Raw genomic sequence first — 21,730 nt, forward strand, 5'->3', positions numbered from 1 at the left:
TGGGGGTGATGAAGGACCAGGATGTTGGGGGTGATGGAGGACCAGGATGTTGGGGGTGATGGAGGACCAGGATGTTGGGGGTGATGGAGGACCAGGATGTTGGGGGTGAAGGAGGACCAGGATGTTGGGGATAATGGAGGACCAGGATGTTGGGGGTGATGGAGGACCAGGATGTTGGGGGTGATGGAGGACCAGGATGTTGGGGGTGATGGAGGACCAGGATGTTGGGGGTGATGGAGGACCAGGATGTTGGGGGTGATGGAGGACCAGGATGTTGGGGGTGATGGAGGACCAGGATGTTGGGAGTGATGAAGGACCAGGATGTTGGGAGTAATGGAGAACCAGGGTTGGGAAATGAGGGTTAGGGTTAGTAGACCAAACGGACACACACAAACACACACAGTCTTGTATAACTAATCATGTGGGGACACACGATTCAGTCCCATTCAAATTATATTTTCAAAACCTAACCCTAACTACAAAACCCTAAACCTAACCCTAACCTTAACACGAAAACCTAACCCTAACTACAAAACCCTAAACCTAATTCTAACCTTGACCCCTAGAAGTAGCATTTGACCTTGTTAGGATGAAGAAAATGTCCCCAGTTGGACAAATTTTTGTCTGTTTACTATTATGTGTACAAATACACATGAATACAGACACACAAATACACATGAATACAGACACACAAATACACATGAATACAGACACACACATACACATGAATACAGACACACACATACACATGAATACAGACACACACATACACATGAATACAGACACACACATACACATGAATACAGACACACACATATAAACACACACTGAACCAGGCCCCTGCAGGATTGGAGATGTCCGTCTCTCAACTACAAAAGACGGCTGAAGGCAACCCAATGCGCGCGCACACACACACACACACACACACACACACACACACACACGAAGGCTGAAGGCTCCAGCCACTCACACCCAAGACACACACACACACACGACAGCTGAAGTCACTCCAACCCAATGCGTCACTCCATGGGAGCCCTCACATCACACTATTTATAGTAACGCTGCACACATATTTCCTCCTCCCTCTCTTCTCCTCCTCCCTCTATTCTCCTCCTCCCTCTATTCTCCTCCTCCCTCTATTCTCCTCCTCCCTCTATTCTCCTCCTCCCTCTCTTCTCCTCCCTCTATTCTCCTCCTCCCTCTATTCTCCTCCTCCCTCTCTTCTCCTCCTCCCTCTCTTCTCCTCCTCCCTCTATGCTTCTCCCTCTCCACCCACCTTTTTCTCTCATCTGAACTGAACTGTGTACTGTAGGCTATGGGATGATGAGTGAATGAAGGGAGTATTAATTAAGGATGAAGCAGGGTGTTCTCATAAAGCTAGATGCTTCTCTGATGTACTCATCAAAACCACAAAACACAGGATAATCATTTTTTATTTAACCTTTATTTAACTAGGCAAGTCAGTCAAGAACAAATTCTTATTTACAATGACGGCCAACCCCCCCCGGCCAAACCCGGACGATGTTGGACCAGTTGTGCACCGCCTTATGGGACTCCCAATCACGGCTGGATGTGATACAGCCTGGTTTTAAACCAGGGACTGTGGTGACGTTTCTTGTGCCTTAGACCGCTGCGCCACTCGGGAGCCTATCCTCAAAGAGGGGGGAATTTAATTGTTCCTTTGGTGCTGAAGGAGCTTGCAGGCATCTGATGTCTCATTAACTGTGGCCTGGAGTCTTCAACCGAACGAAGGTTTGACTTCAAAACTCCTATTTGGGAGGCCTGCAATATATCCGTCTGTCTCCCAGTCTGTAACATTACAGACGGTGTTTTGGGAGATCCTAAACTCATGACCGTCTAGGTCATCAACTGTGGCTGTTCCCAGTTCATCCATTTTAAAAGACTTTTAAACAGAATGACATCATGACCTTCAACGGACGTCCCCTCTTCTCATTTCACGGGCGCTCTGACTCCATCACACCTCCACTGTTGCCATGGTTTAATTGTCCCGTGGCCCTAGAGCGACACCCGGTAGTTATTCTGAGTACTGCAGAACATATGAACAGATCGGCTCCCTCTCTTGGTTGGTTTTTGACTCATGATGTGACAAGGCCTCATGAATAAAGCGATAAAACATGACGTGTGACCTACATCTAAATCCATGTCAACATTATGATTTATACATTCACTCTAGTGATCTATGATACAAGGTTACAGGTGTGTAACGCTCAGCCATGATACAAGGTTCCAGGTGTGTAACGCTCAGCCATGATACAAGGTTACAGATTTCTAACGCTCAGCCATGATACAAGGTTACAGATTTCTAACGCTCAGCCATGATACAAGGTTACAGGTTTGTAACGCTCAGCCATGATACAAGGTTACAGGTTTGTAACGCTCAGCCATGATACAAGGTTACAGGTGTGTAAACATGGTCATTGGCCATTTGTAGGGTTGGCTTCAAATCATATTCAATTTACTTTATTTTATACCATTCGTGTGTTGTTGTTTAGTTCTATTGCTGAAAGACTGGAATATTGAATGAAATAAAAGGATATCTTGTTCACAACAAAGGACATAGCCCGTCGACAGCTGCTATCTTGAATAAGTGTTTCTTTAAAAGAGATGTGTATCTGAATGAGACCAAGCTGTATATAAAAAAGAATATGTCTAAATGAATAAAACAGACAGTCGAGATAGGACATCTCATTTTATTAAACAGCAAACAGTGAATAACAGGGAATACAATATCATCTTATTTGTGTTTTTCATTTTCTTCATCTTCTTATGGGGTGTAGGGACTGACAGAGGGGGTGTGGGGACTGACAGAGGGGGTGTAGGGACTGACAGAGGGGGTGTAGGGACTGACAGAGGGGGTGTGGTGTAGGGACTGACAGGGGTGTAGGGACTGACAGAGGGGTGTAGGGACTGACAGAGGGGGTGTAGGGACTGACAGGGGGTGTAGGGACTGACAGAGGGGGTTTAGGGACTGACAGAGGGGGTGTGGGGACTGACAGAGGGGGTGTAGGGACTGACAGAGGGGGTGTAGGGACTGACAGAGGGGGTGTAGGGACTGACAGAGGGGTGTGGGGACTGACAGAGGGGGTGTGGTGTAAGGACTGACATTAGAGGGACTGACATTAGAGGGGGTGTGGGGCGTTGTGTAGGGACTGACATTAGTGGGGGTGTGGGGCGTTGTGTAGGGACTGACAGAGGGGGTGTGGGGACTGACAGAGGGGGTGTGGTGTAGGGACTGACATTAGAGGGACTGACATTATAGGGGGTGTGGGGCGTTGTGTAGGGACTGACATTAGTGGGGGTGTGGGGCGTTGTGTAGGGACTGACAGAGGGGGTGTGGGGACTGACAGAGGGGGTGTGGTGTAGGGACTGACATTAGAGGGACTGACATTATAGGGGGTGTGGGGCGTTGTGTAGGGACTGACATTAGTGGGGGTGTGGGGCGTTGTGTAGGGACACCCCCTCTGTCAGTCCATTGTCATGTTATATTTAGGGATGATGCATTGTAACTGTATTGCGTAAATTCAGCACTATAGCGCAATTGAAATTTAAAAAGGCAATGTTCCCTAATTCGTGAAATAATGCATTCATGGTAAACCATCACATTTCAATCCCAGCATAGCGCTGAACTACCGCGGTACGGATTGGATGGAGCCCTCAAAGTCCTTTAAAGCACAACAGCATTTCCTCTTGGAGGAATACAGAGAACAGAGAGAGGTCTCACAGCCCCCAGGCCTTACGGGTGTCTCTGTAGAGCTGACTCTGTCTTAGAGAGTTACTACTGGTACACATGGTGTGATAGCAGCCCCCAGGCCTTACGGGTGTCTCTGTAGAGCTGACTCTGTCTTAGAGAGTTACTACTGGTACACATGGTGTGATAGCAGCCCCCAGGCCTTACGGGTGTCTCTGTAGAGCTGACTCTGTCTTAGAGAGTTACTACTGGTACACATGGTGTGATAGCAGCCCCCAGGCCTTACGGGTGTCTCTGTAGAGCTGACTCTGTCTTAGAGAGTTACTACTGGTAAATACATGGTGTGATACCCCGTGTTCAAAATGATGCATTTCTCATTCCAAGATGACACTGTTCCAACACCAAGAGCTCATTGCCTTGTGTTGTCTAGTGTTTCAGTGAGAGGATATTATCTTTTCCCTTCTCTCTCTGTTTCTCACCTCTCTCTCTGTTTCTCTCCTCTCTCTCCCCCACATTGCCTTGAGTTGTCTAGTGTTTCAGTGATAGGATATTATCTTTTCCCTTCTCTCTCTGTTTCTTACCTCTCTCTCTGTTTCTCTCCTCTCTCTCCCCCACATTGCCTTGAGTTGTCTAGTGTTTCAGTGATAGGATATTATCTTTTCCCTTCTCTCTCTGTTTCTTACCTCTCTCCCCCCCTCTCTCTGTTTCTCTCCTCTCTCTCCCCCACATTGCCTTGTGTTGTCTAGTGTTTCAGTGATAGGATATTATCTTTGTATGACTAGTATCATAGTGAGTTTTGATGTGATCTTGTGCCTAATATTCCTTTGTGCTTTAAAAAAAAGAAGAGTGTATATATATATATATATATATACTCTAAAATGTCTTATTTTGGTGTTCCAATCAGACAGAAATATACACATTAGTCATTTAGCATCTTATCCAATCAGACAGAAATATACATGTTAGTCATTTCGCAGACGCTCTTATCCAGAGCAGTTAGGGTTAAGTGCTTCGCTCAAAGAAACGTCAACATATGTTTTTCCCCTAGTCGGCTCAGGGATTCGAACCAATAACCTTTTGGTTACTGGCCCAAACACTCTTAACCACTAGGCTACCTGTTGCCATACGGAGGTCACACTAACCGACTGAAAACTACAGCATTACGACACAGTCACTGGCCCAAACACTCTTAACCACTAGGCTACCTGTTGCCATACGGAGGTCACACTAACCGACTGAAAACTACAGCATTACGACACAGTCAGACACACACACACCACATACTCTACTGTACACTCACAAGCAGATCGAAGTGGTAAGTGCAAATTCACAACTGATCAAACGAAACGGAAATGACATCATTAATTCAACATGTTTGAAGATTTAAACCGTAACAAGAAATCATGAGAAAAAGGGTAAAACATTATAAAAATTTAAATCGAGAAAACAATAACAATTGTCAACAATCACAACAGCCATTTGCAATCACAATGATGACATCATTCGAGACGAGTTAAGCGATTGGAATGTTTTGAGGAAAAAAACAACATGAATAAAATAACATTTTGAGATCAATAAGCTCCATCCCAAATGGCACACTATTCCATTTACAGTGCACTACTTTTGACTAGGGCCTATGGGGACGAGTGCACTATATAGGAAATAGGGTGCCATTTTGGGATGCAGACTCTGTCTCTCTGGTCATGGCAGGGTGGTCCTAGGTCTCCTATAGGAGGACTTCCCTAGCTACCTCACCTCTACAGAATAGGACCGAACCAGGTCGGCTCTCACACTGTAAGACAGAGATAGTTGTTACTACTGACACCTTGGGCACTGACACCTTGGGCACTGACACCTTGGGCACTGACACCTTGGGCACTGACACCTTGGGCACTGACACCTTGGGCACTGCCACCTTGGGTACTGCCACCTTGGGTACTGCCACCTTGGGCACTGCCACCTTGGGCACTGCCACCTTGGGTACTGCCACCTTGGGCACTGCCACCTTGGGTACTGCCACCTTGGGTACTGCCACCTTGGGCACTGACACCTTGGGTACTGCCACCTTGGGTACTGCCACCTTGGGCACTGACACCTTGGGCACTGACACCTTGGGCACTGACACCTTGGGCACTGCCACCTTGGGGGAAAAAACATTCTAATAACAACGAAATTCTAAAATCAAGTATTTTTTCCCGACTAGTATAGTAATGCATTTAAGAATTAGATTTACTAAATAGATTCAAGTATAATTTTGTTGGCTACATTTCTCCACTGCTGTAAGCTAAAAAAAATAATTTTAAAAAATCAAAAAATATGTTTGATTTCACATTAATTTATAATGATAATCACATTAATTTATAATGATAATCACATTAATTTATAATGATAATCACATTGTTTATTCTATTTTCTTCAGAAACGAATTCCTGGTGGCATAGTAGTAAACATGTATTTGGTCATAAATGATGAGATCACAGAGTGAAAAACATTATCGTTCCCCCTTGTATACAGTTAAGAGTATAAAGTTCAACCCTTTCTGCTTCCTGCATTCAAATTATATTATTTTTACATTCAAATAAACAGGAATTCCTTCACTGGAATGTTTCCACAACAATAGAATAATAACAATAATAAACATAAAATCAACAACAATATTGATTGACAGACAGAAGGGGGACTGGAGAGGTAGAACGTAAAGACATCCATAAATCAAACAATAAAGACACTGTTCACATCATCTGCATATGTACAATATGGTAAGGTACAGAAAAACAATACATACAGATATATAGATAGAGCTATATAACTATATATATATATAGAGAGAGAGAGACAGATATATAGATAGAGCTATATAACTATATATATATATATATAGAGAGAGAGAGAGACAGATATATAGATAGAGCTATATAACTATATATATATATATATATATATAGAGAGAGAGAGACAGAGATAGAGCTATAGATATATATATCTATAGCTATAGATGTATAGAGATATAGATATATAGTGCTATAGATATACTGTAGATATATAGAGCTATAAATATATAGCGCTATATATAGATATATAGATATATAGAGCTATAGATATATAGAGCTATAGATATATAGAACTATAGATATAGAACTATAGATATAGATATATATTATATATATATATATACTGTAGATAGATAGAGCTATAGATCTAGATATATAGAACTATAGATATAGAGCTATAGATATATAGAACTATAGAAATAGAGCTATATAGAGCTATAGATATATAGAACTATAGATATAGATATATAGAGCTATAGATATATAGAACTATAGATATAGATATATAGAGCTATAGATATAGATATATAGAACTATAGATATAGATATATAGAGCTATAGATATAGATATATAGAACTATAGATATAGATATATAGAACTATAGATATATAGAAAGGAATATTGATGATAATTATTATAAAACATGGAGGAGTTATTTGTCATATGAACATTTCAAATGGCAAATGCCCTATAGAGTGGACAGCATTTAAAAATAGTGCACTACTTTTGACCAGAGTACTATGGGTCCTGGTCCAAAGCAGTGCACTATGTAGGGAATAGTGTACCCTATTGGCCCATGACCATTACGAAAGAACTGCTTTAGAGACGCTGGGAACAGAGCCTCAGAGGACGGAATCTCGATTGGATATGACACATCAAAGTCACCTTGATCTCCCCGGCGAGATCGGCCAATGGCGCGGCAGGCTTTCGATGATGTAACAAACGCATGCACAACGTAGAGTCTAGAGAAAAACCAAGAACACCTACTAACGCATAAATAGTCTGCATTTGACAACGATTGGAATAAAAACAATTATGTAGTTTATCTTTAGTATACTGTGGAAACCTCAATTATCATTGATTCTGTTCTCTAGTACTGTGGAAACTTAATAACAGACGTGTTTGTATTGGCGTAGTATTAGCACTGTCACTGGGCCAAATTCTTTTTAGAGTTATTGAGACGTAATGCATTATAGCTTGCCTTTTGCACGCACTGTATATATATTTGTTTTCTATTGTGTTATTGACTGTACTTTTGGTTTACTCCGTGTGTATTCATCAGTTATTAGTTGTTATTAGTTGTTTACTCCATGTGTAACTCTGTGTTGTTGTTTGTGTCGCACTGCGTTGCTTTATCTTGGCCAGGTCGCAGTTGTAAATGACAACTTGTTGTCAACTGGCCTACCTGGTTAAATAAAAAGGTGAAATAAAAACTAAAATGTAAATCAAATTTTAAAAAACGATAGATAATCATGTTCTAAAGAGTTCTAAAGAGACATGAAGACTCTGTCTATCTGCACTCTATAATTCTGTAGGAAAGATGACCGTCTCTATTTACAGTTTGTTTCCAACACAAATACCAATATCGATGTAAGTCAGGTACTGCGATAGTTCTAATTTCCTTCTATGTCACGGGCTTAGTAAGGTTCCCGCATTTACGCTGGTCCCCAGTGAGGAGAAACTACCGGGGGGACAAGGCCTATCCTGGTCCACTCAGAGCTATAAGGTGATTGGCTGATTACAACCTATTAGAAGGCAGGGATCATTGGGCTGTTCAGGTGAGATCCAGAATGGTGTGTTGCTATACACATTAACACATTATACTGATTTGGGCCTGAAACTCAGACATTTAAATATATATTTAATATCTCATTCATCATTCTAATTCATAATAGCAGGTCCGGTAGCCCTTTACACTTGTACTTGTATACGGGTTGAAAAATGGCGCCTAAATTGGAAAGCAGTGGCTGTACAGTAACATGCTATTCCTGACATCAGAGCTCTGGCTCTGTGCTTCACGGGGTTTTGACTGACAGCCGCTCTGAACTTGAGCACCTCGCAACAACAAGTTGTCCCCCCATCCCTCCTTGCTAATTGGGCAACTTTTGCACATTTGTTGTCGTCTGAGTGAAGGGAAATGCTGGAAATTAAGACGACTCTGTGTATTTTGAAAAGACGAGACGTTGAGGATTATAATAAATACCACTTTGACATCAAACAAGCCAAAACACCTGAGTAGTAAATATGCACTTCACTTTCCCAAACCATAAAACTGATGTCATAATACAGTACAGTGCCAACGTTTATGACCACCACGTCTGATGTACAGTTACAAGATCACTTGGGGTCATAACCCCTGGGTTGTTCTGAACGGAATGGGCCTATGTTTTGTCAATCTGCCGTGGAACACGCGTCTGGATGTGTTCATGACTTCTTTTTCTATACGCCAACTAAATGATGCCTTTCCCCCTGAACTGCCTTGTTGAAAACCCTAACACTGTGATATCATATTTTATAACTTAGCTTAGTCACGTTGGCAATAGAACAAGCCTTCAAAATCATGCCCTCCTGACCCAGATTGCGATTTATAAATTGACATTTTTTGGGGGGTTTACATAAACAACAACAGTAATTGTGTGATGGTGGGATGTGTTCAACTACAAGTGTGTTTGCTCTAGTTTATCAACGGCACAGCGGGGAGAGGCAAAAAAAAAAAGTACCTTATAGTTGGAGACTATTCTTTGAGTCATAAAAGTGCATTGAAATGACTTAGGAACTGTGGACACTTTGGAGACACCGGTTAGTCCTCCCACTCAAACCCTTTGTCATTGTTCCCGTCTTATGTTGTATCTACCCCACATTTCCCAGGAATAATCTGATCATGTTACTGAATGTATCCAGAGTATTTTCAGATGTCCTTATCAACAAAGGCAGTCTTGTGTCAGGTGAACTGTTGTGTCCTCACCTTCGGTCTAATCATTTTATTATCTCTAAACTGTTCCCTTTGAATTGCTACCATCGTGACGCATTTCATATTTCTTCTGTAAAAATAAAAAATAAACATTTGAATTTAGCCCTATCCACATAGGCCAATTCCCACGAGTGTACAGGGTGCTTTGTAATCTCTCTAACTGATCTTGTGTCTCATTAAATCCTTCTTCATTTGGATCAACGATGTTTTACAACTTATATTATTACAAGATATGTTGTTAAATGTGATTAATAGGCAACAGACGTCATCATGTGACCATTCTGCTGCTATGGCTGTACTGACAGAGATGACTAACTACCGATATAGCTGCTTGTAACAACTGCAGCACCCTATTCAGACAAAAGGACTACCCTGTAACCATGGCCACATTTAAAAAACAAAAATTATTATTAAAAAACAAACAAAAATAAAACGTCATTTAAGAACACTGGAATCTTGTGTTGCCGACATTAGACAGTTTGGCGATCAACGTCCTACTGTTCCTGTTAGTGTGCTCACAACCATAACATTACATTCAACACGACAGGGACACTGAAAGAGGCGACACGCAACTTGTTCACCTCTAGAGGGTCAAATAAAGAAACCCCAAATTGGTGGATGTGATCAAAACCTTATTTTCGTGATGACAGGTGATCTCCTGGATCCTATCGATGTAGTTGTGAGGGAAAGAGAGACAGAGAGTTGGGTCACATGAATGTAGGCAAACATTGTGGGGACTGGATCCTAGAGGTGACTGGATGCTAGAGGTGACTGGATCCTAGAGGTGACTGGATCCTAGAGGTGACTGGATCCTAGTGGGGCCTGGATCCTAGAGGTGACTGGATCCTAGAGGGGACTGGATGCTAGAGGGGACTGGATCCTAGTGGGGACTGGATCCTAGTGGGGACTGGATCCTAGTGGGGACTGGATCCTAGAGGTGACTGGATCCTAGAGGTGACTGGATCCTAGAGGTGACTGGATCCTAGTGGGGACTGGATCCTATCGGTGACTGGATCCTAGAGGTGACTGGATCCTAGAGGTGACTGGATCCTAGAGGTGATGATGTAGTTGTGATTTTGTAAGGGAGGAGGGAAAGGCAGAGATCTGAATGGTTGACGTTCTTGTCACTTAGTTGCCAGGCAGGAAGCTGAGGATGTATTCTCCCGCGCCAAAGAAGTAGACCACCTGGGCGATACCAAATAAGGGCGCGATGACCAGGGCACGGCAGTACGCTCCCTTCAGGAACGCTGAAGGACCCTCATTCTTCATTATTTTACTGAAGGAAGAGAAGAGAGGAGAGACACGGGCAACACAGATTAGCAACAACATATCAGTGAATAGTTTTACCTCGTTACTAATGATGTATTTTAATTGAATATGGCAATGCACCACAGCTGCTAAATTGTTTCCGGCCACACCCCCCCAAAAAAAAAAAAAAGAGGGAGCAGATCTAGAGATGTTTATGTTAACGGTCATCTGGTAGATGGAAAGGCTTTCCCAAAAACCTTCTCAGATTAAATGTTAGCTACAGAGTAGCCTGTCTGTCAGAATCACATCATCCTTATTTCCAGTGGCCATTTTGTTTCGTAAACTCCAGCATGTGTGTGCTATGAAACACCAAAAAACAACAGGGGTATGTTCTCAAACAATAACTCCAGACTTGCGCAGGAAATCGTTTTTGTAGTTCATTTGAAATGCACACATTTTTTGTTTTGTTTTAAATACTCCAAGGTGGTCGAATATAGTTTATATATTTAATATAGTTTATATAGAGTTTTAACTAAAAGAGGCAACTATTATCTTTTATATTGAAATAAAGGTCTCAGAAAACCAAATAATAATAATATGCTAGTTATTTAACCCCCCCGAAAAAAAAGAAATGATTTGATGGCTGACAAATATTTGGTTTGGAGGGCTCTTAAATATGGCCTTTAATCCAGCCTGTAATCAGATACATGAATCACCTCAACATTAGAGTTGATCGCTTCTGCAGCGTCCAAAAACGACCAACACATATATGTTCATAACGAGTGACGTAAGGTGACACAGTTAGACAAAACATCCAGTTCTCCTCTACATGTCTGGTAACGTTGTGATTATTACAGGAGCAACATTGTTACGTAGGAGATTGGAAATTGCTTTATAATTGTATCATAATGAAGTCATTACATATAAAGTGGAATAAGGAGCAGTCGCTATTCCATCGTATACAGTAATTACAAACAACAACAACAACATAAACTCTCAGCTCATTGCTATGCAATTAAAATGCAATTACCCAAGTATTATGTCACAGTATGTTAATAGCATTTTGCTCCAAAAGTAATTAATAACAGTTTTATTACATGGGCACAAGAACAGTTTACTGTGAGAGAGCTAACAGTAACAGTATAATGTGAGAGCTAACAGTAACAGTATAATGTGAGAGCTAACAGTAACAGTATAATGTGAGAGCTAACAGTAACAGTTTAACGTGAGAGAGCTAACAGTAACAGTATAATGTGAGAGCTAACAGTAACAGTATAATGTGAGAGCTAACAGTAACAGTATAATGTGAGAGCTAACAGTAACAGTATAATGTGAGAGCTAACAGTAACAGTATAATGTGAGAGCTAACAGTAACAGTTTAACGTGAGAGAGCTAACAGTAACAGTATAATGTGAGAGCTAACAGTAACAGTATAATGTGAGAGCTAACAGTAACAGTATAATGTGAGAGCTAACAGTAACAGTTTAATGTGAGAGAGCTAACAGTAACAGTATAATGTGAGAGCTAACAGTAACAGTTTAATGTGAGAGAGCTAACAGTAACAGTTTAATGAGAGAGCTAACAGTAACAGTTTAATGAGAGAGCTAACAGTAACAGTTTAATGAGAGAGCTAACAGTAACAGTTTAATGTGAGAGCTAACAGTAACAGTATAATGTGAGAGAGCTAACAGTAACAGTTTAACGTGAGAGCTAACAGTAACAGTTTAACGTGAGAGCTAACAGTAACAGTTTAACGTGAGAGAGCTAACAGTAACAGTTTAATGTGAGAGCTAACAGTAACAGTTTAATGTGAGAGCTAACAGTAACAGTTTAACGTGAGAGCTAACAGTAACAGTATAATGTGAGAGCTAACAGTAACAGTATAATGTGAGAGAGCTAACAGTAACAGTTTAATGTGAGAGCTAACAGTAACAGTTTAACGTGAGAGCTAACAGTAACAGTTTAATGTGAGAGCTAACAGTAACAGTTTAATGTGAGAGCTAACAGTAACAGTTTAACGTGAGAGAGCTAACAGTAACAGTATAATGTGAGAGCTAACAGTAACAGTTTAATGTGAGAGCTAACAGTAACAGTATAATGTGAGAGCTAACAGTAACAGTTTAATGTGAGAGAGCTAACAGTAACAGTTTAATGAGAGAGCTAACAGTAACAGTTTAATGAGAGAGCTAACAGTAACAGTTTAATGAGAGAGCTAACAGTAACAGTTTAATGTGAGAGCTAACAGTAACAGTATAATGTGAGAGAGCTAACAGTAACAGTTTAATGTGAGAGAGCTAACAGTAACAGTTTAACGTGAGAGCTAACAGTAACAGTTTAATGTGAGAGAGCTAACAGTAACAGTTTAACGTGAGAGCTAACAGTAACAGTTTAACGTGAGAGAGCTAACAGTAACAGTTTAATGTGAGAGCTAACAGTAACAGTTTAATGTGAGAGCTAACAGTAACAGTATAATGTGAGAGAGCTAACAGTAACAGTTTAACGTGAGAGCTAACAGTAACAGTTTAATGTGAGAGCTAACAGTAACAGTATAATGTGAGAGAGCTAACAGTAACAGTTTAACGTGAGAGCTAACAGTAACAGTTTAATGTGAGAGCTAACAGTAACAGTTTAACGTGAGAGCTAACAGTAACAGTTTAACGTGAGAGCTAACAGTAACAGTTTAATGTGAGAGCTAACAGTAACAGTTTAATGTGAGAGCTAACAGTAACAGTTTAATGTGAGAGCTAACAGTAACAGTATAATGTGAGAGAGCTAACAGTAACAGTTTAATGTGAGAGCTAACAGTAACAGTTTAATGTGAGAGCTAACAGTAACAGTATAATGTGAGAGAGCTAACAGTAACAGTTTAATGTGAGAGCTAACAGTAACAGTTTAATGTGAGAGCTAACAGTAACAGTTTAATGTGAGAGCTAACAGTAACAGTTTAATGTGAGAGCTAACCGTAACAGTTTAATGTGAGAGCTAACAGTAACAGTATAATGTGAGAGAGCTAACAGTAACAGTTTAATGTGAGAGCTAACAGTAACAGTTTAATGTGAGAGCTAACAGTAACAGTTTAATGTGAGAGCTAACAGTAACAGTATAATGTGAGAGCTAACAGTAACAGTTTAATGTGAGCTAACAGTAACAGTTTAATGTGAGAGCTAACAGTAACAGTTTAATGTGAGAGCTAACAGTAACAGTTTAATGTGAGAGCTAACAGTAACAGTTTAATGTGAGAGCTAACAGTAACAGTTTAACGTGAGAGCTAACAGTAACAGTTTAATGTGAGAGCTAACAGTAACAGTTTAACGTGAGAGCTAACAGTAACAGTTTAACGTGAGAGCTAACAGTAACAGTTTAATGTGAGCTAACAGTAACAGTTTAACGTGAGAGCTAACAGTAACAGTTTAACGTGAGAGCTAACAGTAACAGTTTAACGTGAGAGCTAACAGTAACAGTTTAACGTGAGAGCTAACAGTAACAGTTTAACGTGAGAGCTAACAGTAACAGTTTAACGTGAGAGCTAACAGTAACAGTTTAATGTGAGAGCTAACAGTAACAGTTTAATGTGAGCTAACAGTAACAGTTTAATGTGAGAGCTAACAGTAACAGTTTAATGTGAGAGCTAACAGTAACAGTTTAACGTGAGAGCTAACAGTAACAGTTTAATGTGAGAGCTAACAGTAACAGTTTAACGTGAGAGCTAACAGTAACAGTTTAACGTGAGAGCTAACAGTAACAGTTTAATGTGAGCTAACAGTAACAGTTTAATGTGAGAGCTAACAGTAACAGTTTAATGTGAGCTAACAGTAACAGTATAATGTGAGAGCTAACAGTAACAGTTTAATGTGAGCTAACAGTAACAGTTTAATGTGAGAGCTAACAGTAACAGTTTAATGTGAGAGCTAACAGTAACAGTTTAATGAGAGAGCTAACAGTAACAGTATAATGTGAGAGCTAACAGTAACAGTATAATGTGAGAGCTAACAGTAACAGTATAATGTGAGAGCTAACAGTAACAGTTTAATGTGAGAGCTAACAGTAACAGTTTAATGAGAGAGCTAACAGTAACAGTTTAATGTGAGAGCTAACAGTAACAGTTTAATGTGAGAGCTAACAGTAACAGTTTAACGTGAGAGAGCTAACAGTAACAGTTTAATGTGAGAGCTAACAGTAACAGTTTAACGTGAGAGCTAACAGTAACAGTTTAATGTGAGAGCTAACAGTAACAGTTTAATGTGAGAGCTAACAGTAACAGTTTAATGTGAGAGCTAACAGTAACAGTTTAATGTGAGAGAGCTAACAGTAACAGTTTAATGTGAGAGCTAACAGTAACAGTATAATGTAAGAGCTAACAGTAACAGTTTAACGTGAGAGCTAACAGTAACAGTTTAATGTGAGAGCTAACAGTAACAGTTTAACGTGAGAGCTAACAGTAACAGTTTAATGTGAGAGCTAACAGTAACAGTTTAATGTGAGCATCCAACTTACTTTTTTTGCAAATGGCTTTGAATTAAATTGCATTATTTTCAGGTATCGTAACATTAATTGCAGCTTTCAAACTTTTCAGTGGCATGTTGAACAAGACATTCGGGTAGTTGAGCATCACAACATATTTTTTTACTTCTCTGTACAAAATATCATTGGCTAATTGATTTGATTGGATAATGTACATCGTGGGGCAACGGAGAATAGACATTTACAGTATGTTCACATAGAAATGTATTGTGTAGATCAAATTTACTGCCAAATACAGTGGAAGTGGGAAGTTTACATACACCTCAGCCAAATACATTTAAACTCAGTTTTTCACAATTCCTGACATTTAATCAGAGTACAAATTCCCTGTCTCAGGTCAGTTAGGATCATCACTTTATTTTAAGAATGTGAAATGTCAGAATAATAGTAGAGAGAATGATTTATTTCAGCTTTTATTTCTTTCATTACATTCCCAGTGGGTCAGAAGTCTACATACACTCAATTAGTATTTGGTAGAATTGCTTTTACAAGCTTGCTTCCACAAGCTTCCCACAATAATTTGGGTGAATTTGTGCCCATTCCTCCTGACAGAGCTGGTGTAACTGAGTCAGGTTTGTAGGCCTCCTTGCTCGCGCACACTTTTTCAGTTCTTCCACACAAATTTCCTATGGGATTGAGGTCAGGGCTTTGTGATGGCCACTCCAATACCTTGACTTTGTTGTCCTTAAGCCATTTTGCCACAACTTTGGAAGTATGCTTGGGGTCATTGTCCATTTGGAAGACCCATTTGCAACCAAACTTTAACTTCTTGACTGATGTCTTGAGATGTTGCTTCAAAATATCTACATAATTGTCTTTCCTCATGATGCCATCTATTTTGTGAAGTGCACCAGTCCCTCCTGCAGCAAAGCACCCCCACAACATGATGCTGCCACCCCCGTGCTTCACGGTTGGGATGGTGTTCTTCGGCTTGCAAGCCTCCCCCTTTTTCTCCAAACATAACGATGGTCATTATGGCCAAACAGTTCTATTTTTGTTTCATCAGACCAGAGAGCATTTCTCTAAAAAGTACGATCTTTGTCCCCATGTGCAGTTGCAAACCGCAGTCTGGGTTATTTATTACGGTTTTGGAGCAGTGGCTTCTTCCTTGCTGAGCGGATTTTCAGGTTATGTCGATATAGGACTTGTTTAATGTGGATATAGATACTTTTGTACCCGTTTCCTCCAGCATCTTCACAAGGTCCTTTGCTGTTGTTCTGGGATTGATTTGCACTTTTTGCACCAAAGTACGTTAATCTCTAGGAGACAGAAAGCGTCTCCTTCCTGAGCAGTATGACGGCTGCGTGGTCCCATGGTGTTTATACTTGCATACTATTGCTTGTACAGATGAACGTGGTACCTTCAGGCGTTCGGAAATTGCTCCCAAGGATGAACCAGACTTGTGGAGGTCTACAATGTTTTTCTGAGGTCTTGGCTGATTTCTTTTGATTTTCCCATGATGTCAAGCAAAGAGGCACCGAGTTTGAAGGTAGGCCTTGAAATACATCCACATGTACACCTCCAATTGACGAAGGATGTCAATTAGCCAATCAGAAGCTTCTAAAGCCATGACATAATTTTCTTGGAATTTTCCAAGCTGTTTAAAGGCACAGTCAACTTAGTGTATGTAAACTTCTGACCCACTGGAAATGTGATACAATGAATTATAAGTTAAATAATCTGTCTCTAAACAATTGTTGGAAAAATTACTTGTGTCGTGCACAAGGTAGATGTCCTAACCGACTTGCCGAAACTAAAGTTTGTTAACAAGAAATTTGTGGAGTGGTTGAAAAAATGAGTTTTAATGACTCCAACCTAAGTGTATGTAAACTTCTGACTTCAACTGTAGGTTGGAATAGTATAGGAGGTTGTGTGTGCTCTAGTCATTCTATTTCTACCTTCAACATGCAGTTCCAGATTAAGCCTTGCCACTAGCCTAGTTAAGATATGTTGTAAACTAGCCTAGTTAAGATATTTTGTAAACTAGCCTAGTTAAGATATGTTGTGAACTAGCCTAGTTAAGATATGTTGTAAACTAGCCTAGTTAAGATATGTTGTAAACTAGCCTAGTTAAGATATGTTGTAAACTAGCCTAGTTAAGATATGTTGCGAACTAGCCTAGTTAAGATATTTTGTAAACTAGCCTAGTTAAGATATGTTGTAAACTAGCCTAGTTAAGATATTTTGTAAACTAGCCTAGTTAAGATATTTTGTAAACTAGCCTAGTTAAGATATGTTGCGAACTAGCCTAGTTAAGATATTTTGTAAACTAGCCTAGTTAAGATATGTTGCGAACTAGCCTAGTTAAGATATTTTGTAAACTAGCCTAGTTAAGATATGTTGTGAACTAGCCTAGTTAAGATATGTTGTAAACTAGCCTAGTTAAGATATGTTGTAAACTAGCCTAGTTAAGATAGGTTGTGAACTATCCTAGTTAAGATAGGTGTTGGTGCGATCGAGGTTACCTGATACAATCAGTCACCCCACTGTAGGTTTCCTCTGTACTCCCCCTGTTCATAGACTGGATCCTGGTCTTAATCACTGTAAATACACAACAACACCATGTTAATACCACAAAACACAAACTAACGCAACTAAGAACTTATGATTGGTGTAAGATCCAAACTAAATACAGAACATACTATAAGCCTTATTGTATGACATTCTAGGGTCTCATAAGAAGTAGATAAGAAGTTCTCAAGCAAGTCCTATGTCTCACACACTGCCAGCCTATATTACTACAGTATTATTCATTCTAATATTAAGTCTCACCATCTACAGGGTTGACAGCCACGGCGGCCGTGCTGCCAGCCAGACAGCCTGCCAGGAATGAGACGTAGAAAGGGGCGGGGCCCTCCGCTCCTCTCTTCCCCAGGGTGTTCAGGTTGGCAAACAGAGGGAAGTAGATGATGGAGAATGGAACATCCCTGAGAGGAGAGGAGGTAGTGGAGGGGGAAGGTAGGGGATGGGGGTAGTGGAGGGGGAGGTAGTGGACGGGAGGTAGTGGAGGGGGGAGGTAGTGGACGGGAGGTAGTGGAGGGGAGGTAGTGAAGGGGGAAGGTAGGGGATGGGGGGTAGTGGAGGGAGGGGGAGGTAGTGGAGGGGGAGGTAGTAGATGGGGGAGGTAGGGGAGGGGGGGGTAGTGGAGGGGAGGTAGTGGACGGGAGGTAGTGGAGGGGGAGGTAGTGGACGGGAGGTAGTGGAGGGGAGGTAGTGAAGGGGGAAGGTAGGGGATGGGGGGTAGTGGAGGGAGGGGGAGGTAGTGGAGGGGGGAGGTAGGGGATTGGGGGAGGTAGTGGACGGGAGGTAGTGGAGGGGGAAGGTAGGGGAGCGGGGGGTAGTGGAGGGGAGGTAGTGAAGGGGGAAGGTAGGGGAGGGGAGGAGATAGTGGACAGGAGATAGTGGGGTGGAGGTAGTGGAGGGGAGGTAGTGGAGGGGAGGGAGTAGTGGATGGGGGGAGGTAGTGGAGGGGGAGGTAGTGGATGGGGGAGGTAGGGGAGGGGGAGGTAGTGGATGGGGTGGTAGTGGAGGGGGTAGTGGAGGGAGGGGGAGGTAGTGGAGGTGGGAAGGTAGGGGATGGGGGAGGTAGTGGAGGGGGAAGGTAGGGGAGGGGGTAGTGAAGGGGGAAGGTAGGGGAGGGGAGGTAGTGGAGGGGGAGATAGTGGACAGGAGGTAGTGGAGGGGAGGTAGTGGAGGGGAGGTAGTGGAGGGGAGGGGGTAGTGGAGGGGAGGGGTAGTGGATGGGGGAAGGTAGGGGAGGGGGTAGTGGAGGGAGGTAGTGAAGGGGGAAGGTAGGGGAGGGGAGGTAGTGGAGGGGGAGGTAGTGGAGGGGAGGTAGTGGAGGGGGGAGGTAGTGGAGGGGAGGTAGAGGAGGGGGAGGTAGTGGAGGGGAGGTAGGTGAGGGAGTTAGGGGAGGTAGGGGAGGGGAGGTAGTGGAGGGGAGGTAGTGGAGGGGAGGTAGTGGAGGCGAGGTAGGGGAGGGGAGGTAGGGGAGGGGAGGTAGTGGAGGCGAGGTAGGGGAGGTAGGGGAGGGGAGGTAGTGGAGGGGAGGTAGGGGAGGTAGTGGAGGGGAGGGAGTGGAGGGGAGGTAGTGGAGGGGAGGTAGGGGAGGGGAGGTAGGGGAGGGGAGGTAGTGGAGGCGAGGTAGGGGAGGGGAGGGAGGTAGGGGAGGGGAGGTAGTGGAGGGGAGGTAGGGGAGAGGAGGTAGTGGAGGGGAGGTAGTGGAGAGGAGGTAGTGGAGGGGAGGTAGTGGAGGGGAGGTAGAGGAGGGGAGGTAGTGGAGGGGAGGTAGGGGAATGAGAGAATTAGAAATCAGAGAAGAGTTGATCATTTTGTCAAACCTCAGCGGACAGAGCATTGTGTCTGTGTCTCTAAAGATAGACTGTAGTTATATTTCCTTGATTCCTTGTGTCCTCTTGCCTCGACCCCTTCTCAAAACATCCTGGAGGAGAAGATCCAAGGTCACTTCGCCTTGAACCTTCTCCTCCAAAGCATTTTGAGGAGGCAAGGAGAAAGGAGGCAAGGAGAGAGGAGGTAAAGAACCAAGTTAAGACAATGCTATAATCTAGAGTGGTGAAGTGCTTGGTGGTCAGAGCAGTGTATGTTTCTACATGGTGTCATGCAGTGTATCAGAGCAGTGCGGCCCCTAGGTCCTTGTATAGAGCCCTACCTGAGCAGTATGGCCCCTAGGCCCTTGTATAGAGCCCTACCTGAGCAGTGTGGCTCCCACATCCTTGTATAGAGCCCTACCTGAGCAGTGTGGCTCCCAGGTCATTGTATAGAGCTCTACCTGAGCAGTGTGGCCCCTAGGCTCTTGTATCGAGCCCTACCTGAGCAGTGTGGCTCCCAGGTCCTTGTATAGAGCCCTACCTGAGCAGTGTGGCCCCTAGGCCCTTGTATAGAGCCCTACCTGAGCAGTGTGGGCCCCCAGGTCCTTGTATAGAGCCCTACCTGAGCAGTGTGGCCCCTAGGCCCTTGTACAGCCCAGCGATGCCCTTCTCTTTCAGTAGTTCCCTGGTCAGCTGCATGGCGGTGGGGGACTTTGTCGGCACGGTCCCTGGTACTATCGTCTCTGGCATCAGCTTCCTCTGGGCCTCTGAGGGTGGGGGGGGCAACATGGTGTTAAATTGTTCTCGCTGTGGGCAATAATATCTATCTCTATCTATCTATATATCTAACTAACTAGTTTGCTGGTATTTATTTTGGCAAGATTATTATGAGATGAAAAGTCTTTATAAGGCTTGTTAATAGCAGGTCAACGGCCTATGTGATTCCATTATTGACCACACGAGGGCAGCATTTATCCATATTTCAGAAATGCTACAGAAAGGAGGAGAGAGGAATCCCCACAGGAGATTTTAGAAACACTTCATATAAGGGCCTTGTTTTTACCCTGGTGTGATGTTTCGATAACCGTGTAAATCTCTCTCTGACAAGGTGACTTTTATCAATATATTCGCCTGTATTTAACCCCCCCTCCCAAAATTAAATGATTAATTAGCTGCTAATGTGGCTATAATAAAGAACTACAAATACCATGATAATTCAGACGAAAATGCCGAATCGAGGCAAAGGTAAGAATCTTTGGATTAACTAATTATAGCTAAATTTAGTAATTAATACATTGGCTAAACTCCTTTACATTGATAATTCTGTGAACTGTCTTGGGCAAGTTTTAAATTGACACAACACCTGTTAGCAAAGGTGTCAGCTAGAGATGACGTGCATGAGCATGCTGGGATTTGTAGTCATGGATGAAGTCTAAGGTACCTCGGTGCTAATTTGCATGTTCAAATCTGAGAGTAAATAGAGCCGAATATATTGATAAAAGTCTCCTTGTCAGAGAGCTTTACACGGTTATCAAACCTTCACGCCAGGGTAGAAACACAGCCCTTATTTAAGTGTTTCTTATATCCCTTATGGGGAACAATGAATGGAGGAAAACTCGAGACCACCTTCACTCGACACATAGAGACACGTATACAAAGCTCTCCATTTGTATTTGGCATACCATAATTCTATTTTCCTGATTCATCCGATGGCATTGAGGAGTACACCATATCAGACAGCGGCTTCGTCAAATAAGTGCATCGATAATGTCGTCCCCACAGTGACCGTACGCACATACCCCAACCAGAAGCCATGGATTACAGGCAACATCTGCACTGAGCTAAAGGGTAGAGCTGCCTCTTTCAAGGAGCGGGACTCTAACCCGGAAGCTTATAAGAAATCGCGTTATGCCCTCCGACGAACCATCAAACAGGCAAAGCATCAATACAGGACTAAGATTGACTACTAATACACCGGCTGACGCTGGGACTGAACACCTCCCTCTGCAACTGGATCCTGGACTTCCTAACAGGCTGCCCCAGGTGGTAAGGGTAGGCAACAGCACACCTGCCATGCTGATCCTCAACACGGGGGCCCCTCAGGGGTGCGTGCTTAGT

General features: G+C 42.5%; 1 protein-coding gene and 2 long non-coding RNA genes across 3 annotated transcripts in view; all 3 read right to left on the reverse strand.

The window, feature by feature from the left end:
* Positions 1-2,700: 2,700 nt before the first annotated feature.
* Positions 2,701-4,864, reverse strand: LOC121846371. Its single transcript, XR_006083250.1, has 2 exons — positions 4,396-4,864; positions 2,701-4,293 (listed from the first exon to the last, which is right to left on the reverse strand). It is a non-coding gene; the product is annotated as an uncharacterized LOC121846371 (long non-coding RNA).
* Positions 4,865-5,131: 267 nt separating this feature from the next.
* LOC121846374 lies at positions 5,132-6,563 on the reverse strand. Its single transcript, XR_006083253.1, has 2 exons — positions 5,568-6,563; positions 5,132-5,537 (listed from the first exon to the last, which is right to left on the reverse strand). It is a non-coding gene; the product is annotated as an uncharacterized LOC121846374 (long non-coding RNA).
* A 542-nt stretch (positions 6,564-7,105) lies between these two features.
* Positions 7,106-21,730, reverse strand: part of LOC121846375 (mitochondrial glutamate carrier 1-like) — a 113,239-nt gene continuing 98,614 nt past the window's right edge. Inside the window, exons 8-11 of the mRNA XM_042320919.1 lie at positions 20,235-20,379; positions 18,057-18,211; positions 17,750-17,825; positions 7,106-10,791 (exon numbers count right to left, since the gene is read on the reverse strand). Coding sequence (XP_042176853.1) covers positions 10,644-10,791; positions 17,750-17,825; positions 18,057-18,211; positions 20,235-20,379 — 524 coding nt within the window. The 3' untranslated portion in view covers positions 7,106-10,643. The remainder of the gene's footprint in view (positions 10,792-17,749; positions 17,826-18,056; positions 18,212-20,234; positions 20,380-21,730) is intronic.

The sequence above is a fragment of the Oncorhynchus tshawytscha genome, linkage group LG01 (genome assembly GCF_018296145.1).
Source record: "Oncorhynchus tshawytscha isolate Ot180627B linkage group LG01, Otsh_v2.0, whole genome shotgun sequence".
Taxonomy (NCBI): Eukaryota; Metazoa; Chordata; class Actinopteri; order Salmoniformes; family Salmonidae; genus Oncorhynchus; species Oncorhynchus tshawytscha.